General features: G+C 43.7%; 1 protein-coding gene and 1 long non-coding RNA gene across 13 annotated transcripts in view; one reads left to right on the top strand and one right to left on the bottom strand.

The window, feature by feature from the left end:
* LOC126501496 (uncharacterized) overlaps positions 1-6,837 on the bottom strand; it is a 24,725-nt gene extending 17,888 nt beyond the window's left edge. The window contains exon 1 of the long non-coding RNA XR_007591694.1: positions 6,787-6,837. This is a non-coding gene — a long non-coding RNA (uncharacterized lncRNA). The remainder of the gene's footprint in view (positions 1-6,786) is intronic.
* LOC126501495 (cytidine monophosphate-N-acetylneuraminic acid hydroxylase) overlaps positions 1-18,387 on the top strand; it is a 99,879-nt gene that overhangs the window by 39,746 nt on the left and 41,746 nt on the right. For 4 of the 12 annotated variants that reach the window (XM_050142174.1, XM_050142173.1, XM_050142171.1 and 1 more), the window contains 4 exons: positions 5,412-5,612; positions 11,425-11,516; positions 14,896-15,005; positions 16,333-16,523. In XM_050142174.1, coding sequence (XP_049998131.1) covers positions 5,584-5,612; positions 11,425-11,516; positions 14,896-15,005; positions 16,333-16,523 — 422 coding nt within the window. In that variant the 5' untranslated portion in view covers positions 5,412-5,583. Of the gene's footprint in view, positions 1-959; positions 1,100-5,115; positions 5,203-5,411; positions 5,613-11,424; positions 11,517-14,895; positions 15,006-16,332; positions 16,524-18,387 lie in introns of those variants that run through there. The other 8 variants (XR_007591693.1, XM_050142169.1, XM_050142168.1 and 5 more) reach the window with 4 other exon arrangements.

Raw genomic sequence — 18,387 nt, 5'->3', positions numbered from 1 at the left:
TCTATATATATCACCTGCCAAGTTTTAGGAAGTCTCCTTTGATCATATTAATATATGATCATATTAACCTGGAACGAAGATACAACAATAAGCAGAGGGCTCGTTAGGACTATGAGGTTTTATGAGTGCTGCCTTAGTTGGTTTATATCATGTGGTCATCTTAATCAAGACGGTGGTGAAGTTACCTGATACACACTCTCTTTAGCCTTAATAAAGATGGTTGCCAGCCACAAGGTTGCTTTCGTCCTGGTGAGGTCATTAGCCAAGAGAGACAAGCTGCATTTTTGCTATTTAAAAACATCTATTTTACTAAATGAAATGTGGATCACTTATATAGTATGCTGTAGCAAATTAAGATTACCTATGTGCAGATGTTTTTTAATCATTAGCCTTTTGTTACAAGATTCAAGCTAGTTTTTTTCTTACAAATTTTATAGATTTTTTTCAAAGATTTATTTACTTATTATAATACAGTGTTCTGTCTGCATGTTTGCCTGGGATCACCATGTGGTTGCTGGGAATGGAACTCAGGACCTCTGGAAGACCAGCCAGTGCTCTTAATCCCAGACATTATAGATTTTCAACCATACCTAGTGGACTTACAAATCCTGAGGTAGAGTTTTCAGCATATTCTTAAGAGACTTTTTTGAGAGCAAAGAGCAAATAAATCATAGAGATTTTCAAGAAATATAGAAGAAAGAAGTATAGAAGAAAAAGCTTTAGATAAGAGACGTTTGAGAGTGTAGAGCTGAGAAAGTTTAGACAGAAGAGATTTGAGGAATATTTGTTTGTGCAGTGGTGGGAGTTATTACAATCTGCAAGAATTTTACCTGTTGAGCTGTAGTAAGCCAAGTCACTTGTAGAAAGAGACAGCAAAGCTTTGACGCAATGTCTGAGTCAGAGGAGGAAAAAAAAGAATAGAACAAGGTAAGATAAGGGGGGAAGGTCACAAACGGAATCTACACCTGGGAGGAACCCAGTATTATAGAGTCCCAGGAGGGCCCAGGAGGGCTTAAGGAAACAGCAGGACTTAAACAGAAGGCTCCAGCGACAGAGGGCAAACGGCAAGGACACAGACACCGGCAGCTCCTAAGTGGAGGTGAGAAAGCTCCAGAAGGGAGCTGAGAACACGTGGTAAGGGATGAAAGGGTGGGAGAGAGAAGGGTTAGGGTCCTGGTAACAAGAATTAGAGAAGAGGGCTGGGTGAAAAGAGCTGAAGGGGAGCAGCTGGTACTTAGGATACTGAGTGAGGCCGGCATGGGTTTGGTATGAAAACAGGCACCACAGAGAGCCATTTGCCTCTTCTGACAATGAGAAGGAAACGGCTCCTTTGGTAGAGGGGCACGGGTGCCAAATTGTGGGGGAGTTTCCTTTGGTTGCAACACAGTAGGCAGCCAATGCTGTCTGGGGAATGGGAAGTCATATTTCTCAGTGACATAGCCTTTGCTCAAGTAAATAGACCTCTATCCGAGTTCACCATATAATTGTCCACAAAAAAAGAAAAAGATACAAGTGTAGGAGAGGGACTTGGGGAGAAGGAGAAGTTGGGTGGTGGTAGGGTAATGGATGAGAGAGGATAATGGAACTGGGGGCTGTGGTCACACACTTTATGAAATAATGAATGAATAAATTTAGAAAGAAATCATGAATAGCAACATGGATCTATAAAATTGCCAATCCTTTCCCTTCCATTCCCTTTTCTAAGTACAGCTCTGGAGGATTTCTTGGTTTATGAGAGGTGCCTTCAATACGGCCTCCTGTTCTACCGGGCACAGCTTCACTGGTATTCTTATCCCTATTTCTCCCTCAACCTTCAGCCCTGAGCTAGAAGCCATGACCATCGTCCTCTAGAGCAGGGTTCTCAACCCTTCCTTATGCTACAACTCTTTAATACAGTTCTTCATGTTGTGGTCACCGCCCCAGCATAAATTTATTTCCGTTGCTAATCCATACTGTAATTTTGTTACTGTTATGAATTGTAATGCAACTACAGCTTTTTTTTTTTTTTGTTGATCTTAGGCAACCCCAGCCAAAGGGTCGTTTGGCCCCAAAGGGGTTGTAACCCGTAGGCTGAGAACCATTGCTCTGGAGTGATTCTCATGACAGTGACAACATCACAGAGTGAGTGAAGGCTTTCCCCAGAGACCTCTCCTCCTGTTTATATTATTGGGAGGTCTACATTGTCGTTAGTTTTGGAGGTTGTATCTCACTCTGTAGTTCAGGCTATCCTGGAACTTGTTATGTATGTGACTGGCTTTGAACACCTGATTACTCTGCTTTGGCCTCCTAACGGTTGAGACTATAGGTGTGTGCCACTGTACCCAGCATGGATCTAGATTTTGAGTTTCAAAATAAATTCCCAAAGCTGAGGCAGGCCTTGAACTCATAATCTTCCTGCCTCAGCCTTCCCAGGACTGGGATAACAGATGTGAACCCAGCACATCTGACTTGCTACAGATCTTGGAAGTAGTAGATCAGTAACATTGTCTTTGTTGAAATGAGCACTTTACTTTGTGGTACTCTTTTTTTTTTTTTTTCAAAATATTTGCATGATTGACCTTATTCTTTATACACAGAAATACTGATAAAAAAAAGAGGGGGGCAGTGGTTAATGTGTATTAATCACTAATTAATACACCAGTGCATCCAGCTTTTTTGTTTGTCTTTGAGACAGGATCTCGCTTTGCAGCCCAGGCTGGTCGTGGATGTGCAGCAATCCCCCTGTGCCTGCTTCCTAACCTCCTCCTTCCCCAGCACCCTGACATGCTGTGCGTCTTGCGCTGTGTTAGGGATGTTTTCACTTTTATCCTGGCTCCACTCATAGGCAAACAGGGCACTTAGGGCTCCTTGGTCTTGTGATTCTTCGGAGAGATGACAAGAATTCAGAGGGGTTCGTGTTTCAAATAACTGTCAACATTCCATGGTGAGTCTCCCATCAGGCTCAGAGGCAGGAACGGCCATCCATCCTTATCCTTTTCCACACAAGCAAAGGTCTCTTTTAAACTTGAGCCATCTGGGCTCGGCACTTTCCAATCTGCTCTTGGATTGTAGTTTGAGGGCCTCTCACAGGGACGGATCCCGAGGTGTGTGCTAATACCTCCGGGCTCAGCTTCCCCTTGTCGTTATCATGACACGCGGCAACTGAGGCGGCCCCTCTGTTGTCCAGGTCCTGTTCTAAGGTGACCGGAAGGCTTCAGCTGAGGCCTACAACCGCTGCTGCTGTCATTTGACACCTCTCAGTCAGGGTGTGACTGGATGGGTAGAGCTGTGGCAGCTTCTCCTCAGGGTCTTGCTTATCAGGTACCAGGGTGTGGTGCACATCCTTGACTCTGTGGACATCTGCTCCGCCTTTTCTGAGGGTCTTGCTTATCAGGTACCAGGGTGTGATGCACATCCTTGACTCTGTGGACATCTGCTCCGCCTTTTCTGAGCTGTCCCTGCAGGGACAGTGACAGCAGTCAGGAGGCTTCAGACTGGGCCAGACATGGTGGTACCCTCACAGAGCAAATCTCTATCCATCCGATGTGGCGTATACACGGAGCCACGGCTCCCATCCAGGCTTGCAGCAGAACCCAGGGCTGGGATCCTATGAGCCTCCATCCTCAGTCCCGAGGTGCACAACGCCTCAACAGCTACTGCCCCCTAAAGGCTTCTTTTAAAATACTTAGGGTAAAACTAAATGCTGAAAAACATACATACATTAGACCATGTAGCTGTAGGTGTTGGTGAACATGGTAGGAACACCTGTAAGCCCAGAACTTGGGAGGTAGAGGCAGGAGATTCAGGCATTGCCTACACAATGAGTTTGAGATCAAAACGGGTTCCAGGAGACCCCGTCTCAAAAACAGGCTTGTACGTTGGAGCTCCAATATTTTTCTGCTTTGTGTTTTCTCCAATGTGGTTGCATGTGATGCTAGGAAGAGCTGCAGTTCATTGCACCTGCTTTCCTCAGTGGGTGACACTGCTGGGACCCTAACACAGTGGTTTTGGGATCCATTCAGCCAAGCAATCCAAAGATCATAGCATCTGAAGATGGCTTCTCTGCGCGCCTTTCCCCACCAGAGGCGTGGTGCCCGTGCTTGCTTTTAAGTGGGCGTTAGCTGTTTACACTGTAAAGTGATTCACAAGTTTTGGAATGGATTCCTTTCTACCATATTCGCTTAAAACGTTTCCCCAGGGATAAACCAACATGTGCTGTAAACAGAATTGGGAGGCGCGGCGGACAGAAGTGGCGGTGGCTGTGCCGTAAGATGGGTATCTGTCCCAGAGCTGTGGCTCCCTCTGTAGAGAACTGGGAATGGCTTGACCTCTGTATCCTGCCACGTTCCCAACCCATCCCCCACCCCCTATTTTTTTTTTTCTTCTGGTTTCAGACATTTACGGACTGAAAATGAAACTATTCCCACATACACTTGAGCTCATTTTTAAAGGCAACATGAGGGAGGAGAGAATTTTTTAAGCCACTTTGGAGTAAAAGATACAAGTAAACCACATACACCCAGATTTCTTGGTACCACAGATAAGAGGAAAAGGTGTATTTTGAAAAAAGAAAAACCTCCCCCACAGAACTTCACCTTTGTTAGGATTCAAAGTCCCCAGTGGAGAGAGCCTGTTCAGAAACGGGGCTGCAGTCAAACCTGGGGTTTCAATACCTCATCGGCTGCTAAAGTTTTCTGTAAATCATTCAAACTTAATGCCTGAGAGGGTTAATTTGTTAAATAGCTAACCGATGAAGGCAGCCTGGGACAGGGTGGCGGAAGAGAAAAACTCAAGACAGGACTTTCAAAGAGGACACATGCAAAGAGAGCAGGCAGGGTACCAGGTGCTCTTCTGGTGGGGTTGCCTGGAGTAGTCAGTGATGGATCCAGGAGGCTTGGCCAAGGAGGGGCAAGTTCCAGCTGAACCTACAGGCAGATTGGCCATCCTGGAGGACCTGAATGCCATCTGAGGCTGAGGGATGTTCAGTTGTAAAAGAGAAAGCAAGGAAGGCGGAGCCAGAGACCCGGGCTTTTAAAGGAGGTGGGGGTGGGGAGAGGAAACACCATTAAGCGAAAAGTGACTTGAGTAAGCATTCTCTCTCCAGCCAGTTTACCGCCTGTTTCATCTTCCTGGCAGGAGAGGGGGAAAAAAAAAAGCCGCAGAAGAAGAAGGAACCCCCAGCAATTGCTTTGGAATACCCAGGAGCTGGCAGGCGATGGACAGGCAAGTGAGAGAGGACTCAGCTCTGTAGGAAAGCATAAGCGCACGGGTTTAAAGGGTGGAGAAAGGGCACTATGGGCGGGGGGGGGGGGGGGGGGGGGGCACTGAGCGTGAGCTGAGGGAGACCAACTTTTAAGCTATCAATTCGGAATGTTTATCCTTTCAAACCCAGCACCACTAATGCTCCTCATAATGCCAGCTCTCCCTCGCAGGAAACAGACAGCTGAGACCCTGCTGTCTCTGTCGCCCGCTGAAACTGCCAACCTCAAAGAAGGAATCAACTTTTTTAGAAATAAGACTACCGGCAAAGATTATATCATTTACAAGGCGAAGGGTCACCTCAAGGCGTGCAAGAACCTTTGCAAGCACCAGGGAGGTCTGTTCATGAAAGACATCGAAGATTTGGATGCAAGGTACACAAGTCCTTTGCTCTCTTGCCAGGGGCCCATTTGCTTATCTAGATGTTTTAAACAACATAATCGGCAAATTGCTTCTAGTAAGCTTTCCTCTTGCTTCATTGGGACAGTTTCCAGACTTCAAAATTTTATGTATTGCTTAGATTTACTTTCTCTTTTCTCTAAGAACTTTAAATTAGCTTGACAATCCTAGTCATGGTAGCCTATTTCTAGAGTACATGTACTTGTATGGGAATGTTTGGGTTGCAGGAGTGGGCACGCGCGCACACACACGCACACGCGAGCTCACACACACGAGAGAGAGAGAGAGACAGAGAGAGACAGAGAGAGAGAGACAGAGAGAGAGAGAGAGAGAGAGAGAGAGAGAGAGAGAGAGAGAGAGAGAGAGAATTAGAGANTGTATGGGAATGTTTGGGTTGCAGGAGTGGGCACGCGCGCACACACACGCACACGCGAGCTCACACACACGAGAGAGAGAGAGAGACAGAGAGAGAGAGAGAGAGAGAGAGAGAGAGAGAGAGAGAGAGAGAGAGAGAGAGAGAGAGAGAGAGAGAGAGAGAGAATTAGAGAATCCCTGGGCATCTGTTTTGTCAGTTGCTTTATGGATACCGAATCCTTTAGAACAGTGTTTCTCAACCTGTGGATTATGACCCCTTGGGATCAAACAACCCTTTCATAGGGGTTGCCTGAGACTATCAGAAAACACAAATGTTTACATTACAATTCATAACAGTAGCAAAATTACAGTTATGAAGTAGTAAGAAAATGATTTTATAGGTGGGGGTCAGCACAGCCTGAGGAACTGTATTTAAATGTTACAGAGTTAGGAAGGCTGAGAAGCACTGCTCAGAGTCTCCAGCCTGCCCTGGGCTGTGTGGGCTGAGTCCCTGGTGTTGGGCCTTTTCCCTTCTTTGTGTCATGGATCTCATTCCTCTGCTCATGTGTGGATAGTTCGGTACTGGAGGGATATTGCAGGAGGAGGGCCTGCTTATTCATCCGGGCCACCCAGCTAGATTACACCCGAAATAATCACACAGAAGCTGTATTAATTAAATCACTGCTTGGCCCATTAGCTCTAGCTTCTTATTGGCTAACTCTTATATTAATGCAACCCTTTTCTATTAATCTGTATATCACCACGTAGCAGTGACTTACTGGCAAAGATTCTTACCGGCATCTGTTTCAGGCAAGGATTTATGGCTTCTCCCTGACTCCGCTTCCTTTCTCCCAGCATGCCTTTTAGTTTTCCCCGCCTACCTAAGTTCTGCCTTATCAACAGGCCAGGGCAGTTTCTTTTTTCATTAACCAATGAAAGCAACACATAGACAGGAGGACCTCCCATACCAGAGGGAGCTGAGGAGTTGTCCCCCTATCGTTGTGCAGAGGACAATTTCCAAATCCAGAATGTTTCCACATCTACCCATAGAGTTGTATGATTACACACACACGGTTTTCACAGTCCATGGTCTTACATGTACATGTTACTAGACTTTCCAGTGCTAATCTCTGTGGCACCTGGAGTCAGAAAGTGCAGGGAATATTCTAGATGGGCTGTTCGTTGGCTTTCTTCTGAGGGACTCTCCTCTCCTTCATCTCTGGTACATTTGTGCAGAACTCAGGGTGGATAAAGATTTTTTTTTTCTCTTGCTGATCGTCACTGGGAGGCTCTGAGTTTCCTGTCTTCTTACATGTAGCTAACCACATAGAGGGGTGCTAAAGCTAAGTGCCATAGTGTGAGCTCTCCTCCTTGCCTGCCTCACCACTCACCAGCTCCGGAATCAGCTTAATCAGGTTCAGAACCTTTCTCAGCCTCAGTCTGCTCATTTGGAAAATGAAAACACCACCTATGTGGTCAGGTCTCAGAGGGGGTAAAATGCTTGCTGTTGAAGCCTGAGGACCTATGTTCAAATCCGTAGCATTTTTGTGTATAAAGCCAGGCACTGTGGCGAGTGCCTGCAATCTCAACCTCTGCGGAGGCAGAGGCAGGAGGATCCCTGGGGCTTCCTAGCCAGCCAGTCTATTTTAATCAGTGAGGTTCAGTGAGAGACCTGTCTCCCAAAGAATAAGTGGAAATAATGAAGAAGGGGTGACTGCATGTGGCAGACACGTGTTATGGAAGAGGATACAAAGCAGATTGGTGTTCTAGTTCCAATTCTAGTTCCAATCTAGTTCCAATTGGTGTGGGTAGTAGATAAATGCATGAATATATTCAGTACTAAAAGTCTAAAACTGAAGCTTCACATTTATTCTGAATGTCAACTCTAACTAACTAACTAACTAACTATATATATATATATATGCATATATATGTTTATTAAGTTGTACAGATTTTGGGCTTAGATAATTTTGGTGTGTGACATTTTTACTTATTTGCAATATTTTTTAAAATAAAGCCTTATTAAAATTAATTTCAAAAAGGGGAAAAAGTAAATGGAAAAGAAATTTAGAAAGACTTCTAGTAGTGACCTTTGACTTGTACACATGCACGTACACACACGCACACATAGAATCACCCACTCAAAGTCTACAGAAAGGTTTTAAAAGACCATCACCTGGAGTATATGATAAACAGCCAATAAATGCTCACCACTGTTAGTATTCCCGTGGTCTTCTGTGCACACAGATTATTGGGAAAAAAACTGTTGTTTTTGCAAACAGTTTGCTCACCTAGATATAGTGAGCACCTCACCACAGATCAGCCGTTCTTGCCTCATGCAAAACTGTTAAGGCGGTTGATCTTAGTTTCACTCTTCCGGCAGCTGAGCCCTGTTTTGTGTGAATGTGTATACACATGTGTGTGCGTGTGTGTGCATGCATGTGTGTGTGTGTGTGTGTGTGTAGGAGGGCAGATGTTGACAGAAGGTTTCTTCCTGAATCGCATTCCACGTGATCTTTTGAGGGTCTATCACTGAACCTGGACCTCACCAATAAGGTTATATCAGGCTAGGAAGGCCTTGGGGTCCCCCTGTCTCCGTCTTCCCGGTGCTGGTTACAGGTGCATGCTGTCACCCCTAGCTTTTTTATAGGAGTACAGGGTTTAGACTCAAGTTCTTCTGCTTGTGTGACAAGCCCTTCACCCACTGAGCCATTCCCTAGCCCGCACACCTGTTTTCTGTGCAGCCTTCACAGGGAAGCTGGGCACTCTTCTCTTCATCCTCTGTGGAGCTCAGCAGTTAAACCGCACGCCGGTGATGGCTCCTGTCTGTCTCTACTTCCCATTCTTCTGCTTGAGCCTGCTGTGCAGTTACCGATCCTAGAAAAGCATCCTTTCCAGGGTACAGTCAAGCATAGTCCATCCCTACCTGCCGTTCACTCAGTTTTCTTCCTGACACATGACTAAAATCAGCAGATCTTAGGTGCTATACATTTCATGTCCTTAAGTCTGGCATGCTCCTATAGCTTCTGTGTGTGTAGTGGGCTCCTCTTCATGCCCCTGTCCCCTTCTGTTTCTCTCTCTCTTGCCCCATTCTAACCCTTTCCCGCTCCCTCCTACCCCCCCCCCCATTTTCTCTTGTCCCACTCCTGCCCGTCCCAATCAGGCTGAAACCCCACTACACTTAGTTCTGCCAACTTTCCCTCTCAGGCTCTTCAGTCCTATCTGGGATGTCTCATCCTAATTTTTAGAGGTTGTTGTCCACGCGTGTCTAAGAAAGGAAAGGCCACAAAGTTCTGGATAGAATCAAACTTGGAAATGTTGGCATGATATGCTTACAAGACTGGAGACATGGCTCAGAGGTTAAAAGCACTGGCTCCTCTTCCAGACATCCTGAGTTCAATTCCCAGCATCCACATGGTGGTTCACAAGCCTCCCTACCGGTATCTGATGCCCTCTTTTGGTGTAAAGGCATACATGAAAATAGAGCATTTGTACATAAAATAAATAAATCTTTAAAAAAACAAGAATAAGTTAAAATGGATGCTTTTGATTTTTTCAAAAAATGATGTTTCTGGTAGGAGACATTTCCTGGTTAAAAAATTCTTTGCTTCTTAATTTCAGTAGGAATTTATGAAGCTAAGGAAAGAAACGTTTTGTACCCTACTCTTGACGAGCTCCCCCAGGTCTGCCCAGCTTTATTTTCTGGGGAGATAAAAGAGAACTGGATATGGTAGCTCATGCTTGCGATTCCTTCCAGTACTTGGGAGACTGAGATGGTGAATTTCTATTTGTTTGGCACTGGTTTGGGCTATGAAATAAAATCTGACTGAAAAACAAAACAAAAAAACAAAAACAAAATAAAACTGAGCCAGCCAGGTAAAGTGAGCTCCACATGGTGAAACACTTAGGAGGAGGCAGAGAGAGTAAGAGTTCATGCTCACCCTCAGCTACATAGTAAATAAAGGTCATGGCTAGCCTGGTCTCCATGAGATCCTGTCTCAAAAAAGTTGATGGGAGAAAGAAATAAGGAAGGAAAGAAGGAAGTTAGTTCAAGCAAATAGCAAAATGTCACAGCACCTCCTCTAAAAGGTCTCCAGCTTGCTATAATCTGAGTCTTATTCCGAAATGGAATTAAATTAGTAAATAGAAATGTAGCACACTCACCCAAATAATTGTTGATAAAAACAAATTGTAGTATATGTTGTAAATATAACGGGAGACATGCATTTGAAAACACACTCATTTTTAGCGTGCATGGTGGCACACACCTTTAATCCCAGCACTTGGGAGACAGGGGCAGGTGGATCTCTGTGAGTTTGGGGGGCCAACCTGGTCTTCAAAGAGAGTTCCAGGACAGCCAGAGTTATACAGAGAAACTGTCTTGAAAAAAAATCAAAAAAAGGAAAAAAAGAAAAGAAAATATACTCACTTTCGTAGGCAGAAACAACTGCTTGTTCATTTCCCGACTGCTCAGGCCTAAATAATCACATAGAAACTACATTAATTACAACACTTTTCAGCCTGTTAGCTCAGGCTTCTTATTAACTAACTCTTACATCTTAAATTAGCCCATTCCTATTATTTTGCATTTTACCACGAGGCTCATGGAGTGTCTGTCTCCTTTGACAACTACATGGCATCTCTTTGACTCTGCCTACTCTCTCTGTAGATCTCTGTTCAGATTTCCCACTTGGCTATATTCTGCCCTGCCGTAGGCCCAAAGTGGCTTCTTTATTAACCAATGGCAATATAACATATTCACAGCATACAGAGGGGAATCCCACATCCCACTTTGTCTGAAATTCATATTTATCTGAGTATATTGTTATCTGATCCAGTAATCACACTCTCAAATCTTAAGCGCTAGGAAAACCTTTTGGGGATTTTAAACTAGTTGGACACTAAAGGTGAAGGGTTGCTGATAGATAAGTCAGACATATGTAAAACCATATTTTCTCTCTGAACCTCACTTCACTGCTATGAGAACGGACTCTTGAGCAGTTTGTGGCCAAGGGCTGTCTGCAGGAGCATGAGCTCCTATCATCACCTTGCTTATCTGGGCACAGCCATTGCTTCCCCACTGGCCAGCCTTCCCTTCTTTCCCTAGAGCCTGTGTATGATGACCATCACTCCAGACTGTCCTTCTGCGTCCTGGCCAGGAGGAGGTCACTTATCCTGAAGACCATTCTGTTGTCTCTAACACACGTCGCTGTGTAAACTAGACATCATCTTCACATTTAAGAACATTGCTTGATGATTAACCAGCCTTTCCTTGGCTACCGCAGTATTATCTGTTTATAGATTTTCTTTCATGTATTTTGCATTCCATCAATTGCTTTGACTTCCCTGTCATGAGTTGCCTTCCCTCTTCATCAGCACTGACTCTCCTCCCACTGTGTCCTATGGTTGACTATCATCTCCCCCACCCTCCAGGACCGTTAAATGCACAAAGCACAACTGGAAGTTAGATGTGAGCACCATGAAGTACACCAACCCTCCTGGGAGCTTCTGTCAGGACGAGCTGGGTAAAACACTCACCCATACTTCCTGCCAGGGTGGGTGGGGGAGGGCAGCTTTGTCGTGATGGCTTCCAATCTCCAAGTTTTGCATTTGGTCTGATTTTAAACTGTTAGACCTATATGATTGATTGATAGCTTGATTGATTGATTGATAGATTGAGACAAGGCCTTGCTTTCTCATTTATTGATCCTTTGCATTTCATCTTTGGAGAATTTCCAGCTCCTTTCTGTGAGTCCCCGTCTCTGGCCTCCATCTTTGGAGGCCCTGTCCCTGTGCCCACCAAACCTTGACCCTTCCCCCGAGGAGGGGCAAAGCAGCGCACCAAAACCTTGACTACTCCCACAGTCTATTTAAAGGCTCCTCGGAAAGTCCCTGGGTGATCGTATCTGGTCGTGTGTGTGTGTGTGTGTGTGTGTGTGTGTGTGTGTCCCCACCCATCCTGTCCCCCTCCCNCTTCCAAGTTCTCCTCGGGGCTACCCGAGAGCACAGGAATCCCATTAAACCTGGATATTCTTTAACTTGGCTTGTTGTGATTTGACTTGATTGGGATTCTTGTTTCACTAGCTCATTTATTGATTAAGTACTTGATTTCTCATTGTTTAGCTTTTCTTGGGTCTTTGTATATTCTAGGTATGACTCCTGTGCCAGATACATAGTGAACAAATACATTCTCCCAGTCTGTGGGATTTCTTCATCAAATTGCTCTAGTTGCTGGACAGAAGTTCGCTAATGTCATGAAGTCCCATTTGTCAATTGGTGCTATTTCCTGACAGACTAGAGTCCTGTTCAGAAACTTACCCATTGCCCATCTATGTTTTGGACTGTTTCCCCACTCTTTCCTCTTGTAGAGACACTGTTTCAGGTCCTCTGTTAAGGTATTTGATCCTTTTGGTTTAATTTTCATTAGGATAAGAGATAGTGGTCTGTTTTCATTCTTGTACATGTGGGTATCCAGTTTTACCAGCACCATTTGCTGATTTTTTTTTGCATCTTTGTCAAAAAATAAAATGCCTCTAGCCAAGTGGGTTTATTTGAGTTCTTTACTCTGATCTATAGAGATGTGTGTTTGTTTTTGTATCATCCTGTTTTTCCTTATCATGGCTCTATGGAAAATTGGTACTACTTTTATTAAATTCATTTGTAAGCATTTTATTCTTTTTTATCATTCTATTAACATAATTTTAAGATTGTTCATTGCTACATATAGATATGTTGGCTTTGATCATGTATCTACAACCTTCCTGAACTCACTTATTATTCCTATAGTTCCTTGTTAGGTATATTAAATGTTTTATATTTAGACCATGTCCTCTGTGGCTGTAGACAGCTTAACTTCTATCTAATTTGTATGCCCTTTCTTTCATTTTCTTGTGTAGTTGCTTTATCTAAAACCTCTAGGCAAAAGTGGTAAGAGAAAAACTCCTGATTTTGTTTCTGTTCTTGCAGTAAAAGCAGCTGCGTATTTCTCAGCTGCCCCTTTTCAGGTCTCCTAACAGTATCGTCTAACTCATAAAAGGGTGTTTTTTTTTTGTCAAATATCATTTCTGTATTCACTGAGACGCTTATATATCTCTCCCCTTCCTTCTGTCATCATCATTGCATTTTTCAAATATTGAATCAGTCTGGCATAGAGCTCACCTGGTCATGTGTGATTCTGTTTCAGACCAAATAGGTCAGTAGTAATACCTTGATACCAAAACCAGTACAAACACAGTACAAACACAGTACAAACACAGTACAAAAAAAGAAAACTAAAGCTGTCATTGGGAATTATTTAATTGCTTTTCTTATTATTGTGACCAAATTCCTGGCAAGGAGCAATTTAAGAGAATAGAGGTTTCTTTTTTTTTTATTTCTTTTTCTTTTCTTTTCTTTTTTTTCTTTTCTTTTTTTTTTTTTTTTTTTTTTTTTTTTTTTTTTTCAAGACAGGGTTTCTCTGTAGCTTTGTAGACCAGGCTGGCCTCGAACTCCCAGAGATCCGCCTGCCTCTGCCTCCCGAGTGCTGGGATTAAAGAATAGAGGTTTCTTAAACACACTGCAAACCATTTAGAGGTTTTCTTTTTTCTTCCGTCTGAATCTATCTTTAGTGCATATCTCTTTTTTTCTGACCACATGAGTCTTTAATTTTCTAAGCAATATGGCTAGGATTAAAGCTGTGGGTTGGACTGCTGGATCCACTCTATCCCTTAGTTTTCTGAGGGTCTGGCTTCATGGCAGAGGTATTGACGGAAGCCATGTTTACTGCCACAACTCTGTGGAGTTTCAAGGTCCCTGCCACCACCAAGAAGCATGCTATCAGCTATTTGTAAACACCATTTAAGTGTTTGATGACAGGGCCACTAAAAAGAGCTGCAAGGTTTTTGCAACTAAAGCTGAATCAAAAAGCCTCTCTTACATGAGACATGCTTGCCTCCAGCAAACAGAGCCCACCTGAGAAAATGTTACTATCAAGAACTCTGATCTTTTCTATCTCTCGGGTTTTATGTGAATGTAATAGCCCATGTTGGGTACCATTTGTAGATATAGGCTTCTGTCCAGCCCAGTCCTGCAGCCATTCAGTCCCAAAGAAACACACAGAGGCCTACATTAACTATAAATTGGTTGGCCTATTATCTCAGACTTCTTATTAACTAACTCATATCTTAAATTAACCCTTAATTCTTGTCTGTGTTAGCCACATGGTGGAACCTTTTATCAGTGAGCGTTCTCATCTTGGTTCCTCTGCATCTGGGTGACAACTACAGACTCAAGAGGAATGGTTTCTTTTGGCTCATGGTTGGAATAGGCATGTGACGGATCTTTGTGAATTCTAAGCGTTCCAGTGCCGGAATCCTTCTGCATGATGTCACTCATGTTGCCTGCCTGTAGCATCCCTCTACATGACGTCATTCACCATGCTTCCTGCCTGTGGCATCCCTCTGCATGACGTCATTCACCATGCTTCCTGCCTGTGGCATCCCTCTGCATGACGTCACTCATCATGTTTGTGACATCCTTTTGCATGACGTCCCTCACCATGCTGCTTGCCTGTGGCCTGTCTTGTGCCTGTCACTCAAGTTGAACCTGAGTGACTTGAAACTACTTTCTAGTTACACTTCTTATGTCATCATGTTGGAAATTCCTTCCTGTACACTCTCTCAGCGCCTCGACCTTCTCCCTTTCCCTGGTTTCATGACACTGCAGTTGTGTGGATGTGTCAAACATGCCTGAGATCTCTTGAGTTGCTGAAGTGCAGCATGAATAAGGAAGCAATCAGTCAGTATTCTCTTCTGTCGTGAGTGTGACTTTGGTCCTCTGTACTTGGACTGTATGTTTCTATTTCAGTGATAACTTTCAAAAATGTCATTTTATCACTTGCTCAGATTTATTTCTCTTTGGTTCTAGTTGTCGAAATGGATGAAAACAATGGACTTCTCCTTGTAGAACTGAATCCTCCTAATCCTTGGGACTCTGATCCCAGGTCTCCTGAAGAGTTGGCTTTTGGGGAAGTACAGGTAAGGAAATATTAAAATTATAATATTCCTAACAACAAAGTAAAACTAAGATCTCATTAATACATATATTTGCATATTTTTACATCTATATTCATATATATATATATATATATATATATATAGAGAGAGAGAGAGAGAGAGAGAGAGAGAGACAACAAAAATGAAATGATGTTTCAAAGGAAGAGCCATGTAAAACTGCTGGAAGAAGTTGGGAGCTACCCTTAGTGTCTGAACATTTTTGGATAAGATGGTATATTAGTCAATGCTTTAACGATAAAATACTTGAAGCTAAGAACTTTATAAAGGAAATATTCTAAACCATAGTTTGAGAGCTCCAAAAGCCTGGTGTTCTCATGTGCCCAGCTCTGGCAAGTGCTTCATGGCGGATGGACTCACAATAATGCAGGAGTGCCATGTCGTACATGCAGAACAAAGACTGGAGGGAGGTGCCAGTCCTTCATGAAAACCAGTTCTTGAGGGAATTGGCCAATCCTGAGATCCGGTGATCTTGCAAGAACTGCCCTGATCTCTTCTAAAATCTCTGCCCCTAATTAAATACCTTACACCAGACTCCGCCTCTTAAAGATCCCATGCATTCTCAACCTCTCCATCCTGGGTACCAAGTTTCAAGCACCTGAACCTTTGGGGAATAAACTGCCTTCCCCCTGTGACAGATAACAAGCTGTTTATTTTTGCACCTCAACCTGAGATCTTCTGCAAGTCTTTTGTGCATCCTCTATCTTCAGATCATGTTCCTCTAAAGGAAATACGTCAGAAGTTTGGGGAAGACAAACAATTTCCCCATTCTCAGAGGACCTTGGTGCCTGCAGGGGTGGTAGGAAGGCAATGTAGAGCAGAAAACCATACAGCCCAGTAAGTCAGATGCCAGTCCAGTCTCTCCAGCTGTGCTAACCCAGAAAACTAATCAGGAATCAAACAACACCCCTTGAAGCCACACTGGCATGTTAAGTTCCTCCATGCTTGTCCTAACGTCTCTAACTGCCTTCGTGGTAAATCCCTCAATGCTTGCTCTAAAATCTCTAACTGCTTACCCTGGAAACTGTGTTTGGAGTGGTCGGACAATAGCTAAACATGTAGGGTCTGGTTTAAAGAGAGAAAAATTGGGTGCATTCATTGATTTGACAGCAGGCGCTAGAGGCTCCATCCTGACAGGCTATGGAAGGAGTGGGGTTCTGTCAGGGTGTGCCTGCAGCTGTCGCTGAGCCCGAGTTGGCATGATCTTGTCAAAGAAGCCTCCTGAGCCTTGCACTCCGCTGCGGCTAGCCAGTAACCGGATCATAGCAGGAATGTCACTCTCTTCCAACAGGTAACATATCTCACTCATGCCTGCATGGACCTCAAGCTGGGAGACAAGCGGATGGTGTTTGACCCTTGGTTAACTGGCCCTGCTTTTGCTCGAGGATGGTGGCTGCTACACGAGCCTCCATCTGACTGGCTGGAGAGGCTGTGCAAAGCAGACCTCATTTACATCAGTCACATGCACTCAGACCACCTGAGGTAATGAAGCCAAGCACCCAACTCCTAAAATACCACAATGGCTAAGCTGGGCAGTGGTGGCACATGCATGCCTTTAATCCCAGCACTTAGGGGGCAGAGGCAGGCGGATCTCTGTGAGTTCCAGACCAGCCTGGTCTACAAGAGCTAGTTCCAGGACAGGCTCCAAAGCTACACAAAGAAACCCTGTCTCAAAAAACAAAAAACAAACAAACAAAAAAAGCCAAAGAACAACCAACCAACCAAAAGATACCACAATGGCTGAACTACAGGCGTCAGGGGGATCTTTAAGGTTGCGGCTTTGTTTCTTAGACAGGTTCTTTATGAGGTTCAGACTGGCCTTGAACTCATTATGTAGCTGAGGATGCCCTTGAACTCCTGATCCTTATACTTCTCCTTCCAAATGCTGGGATTATAGACATGTTCTACTGTGCCCTGATTATAAAAGGTTTTTAGAGTCTTCAGCAATCACTGCCTTCCCACTCTTACTTGCCCCATTAGGACCATGAAGAAAATGAGAAATAAAATTACATTTTTGTACATGTACCACAATTCTAATTTTAAAAGCGCTCCACAGATTATACCAACAGGAATGAGGTAGGAGTATTACGGAAAGCAGGGTGACTGATAATCCCTTACAGACTTCCATTTTGTCCTAGTTGGAAGATGAACAGGCACAAAGCCCATCAGAGCAACTTTTTAGTTCAAAATTTATAGCATACATATATATGTATGTGTATATATATGTATATATATACATATATATGTATATATATATAATTTTAGTAAGGAACCAGTGTTCTTAGCATTTGAAAAGCTGAGGCAGGAGGATCAGGAACTCAATGCCAGTGTGGGCTACATAGCAACACTGTATCAAACATGACAAATAGGTACTTTTTAAAAATAAAGGGCCAACTGAATATTTTCCATTTTGTAAGTCATACAACATATATTGAATGTCACTTAGTATTGCTATTGAAACAGGCGAGACACAGGGAGTCACAAATGAGCGTAAGGACCAAGTCCCAATAAAACTTTAGTGGCAGACACAATCTCCACGTGTCATAAAATATTATTGCCTTTATCTTACATTACCCTGTTAGGCTGTGTACAGAAGCAGGAAGACACCTGGCTCATGCACTGCTTTGCCAAGTCCTGGCCTGCTGTTTATGGAGACAGCCTTGCTGTGCACCCAGGCTGTCTGGGTCTTTGTGTCTCAGCCCCCATGTACTAGAATCACCATCTTTCACTGCTGTGTCCTGCTTTAGAACATCTTCACAGTGTTCTCCAAAGCTAATCCCAAGTCAGCTCAGCCAGCACTCTTGTGAGTCCTGGTGCTAGTGACCCAAAGGTCACTTCCCAAATCCAGGCAACCAAAAGGGAGGGTGAAAGCAGAACCTTCAATTCAAAAGTCACATTAAACAACAACAACAACAACAACAACAACAAACCTCTCTTCTTTTTTAATGAACAAATTATTGGAAAAATGTGGGTCATATTCTCACTCTGTGTTTAATTATGGGTTGTGTTAATTTTTAAGCTGTGTGAAAGTTTTTGATCCCTTTTTCTCAGTCACTAATATTGAACGTAGCAATGCCCACGATGTTCTCAAGGACTTACAGTTTCTTCTTCTGGGACCCTGAATGATAAAGCCTTTGCCGGCTGTACTTTGCTAGAAAGTCCCTGCAACGAATAAAATATTGGTTGTGGGTGGCTGACCTCTAAATAATGTGGAACTGGAAGAAATGACTATCCTCACGTCGATGGCTTAAAGGGAAATGGTTTAAATTTTGAATGAACTGAAACAGTAATAAATCGCTTATAACTCACTTCCTTAACTGTCTAGCCCCTTGAGTGATCGCAGTAC

Source organism: Alexandromys fortis, unplaced genomic scaffold (genome assembly GCF_014885135.2).
Source record: "Alexandromys fortis isolate MF-2015 unplaced genomic scaffold, M_Fortis_MF-2015_v1.1 scaffold_5, whole genome shotgun sequence".
Lineage (NCBI taxonomy): Eukaryota > Metazoa > Chordata > Mammalia > Rodentia > Cricetidae > Alexandromys > Alexandromys fortis.
The sequence above is the reverse complement of the archived record's forward strand: the minus strand, read 5'-3'. Positions and strand labels throughout refer to the sequence as shown.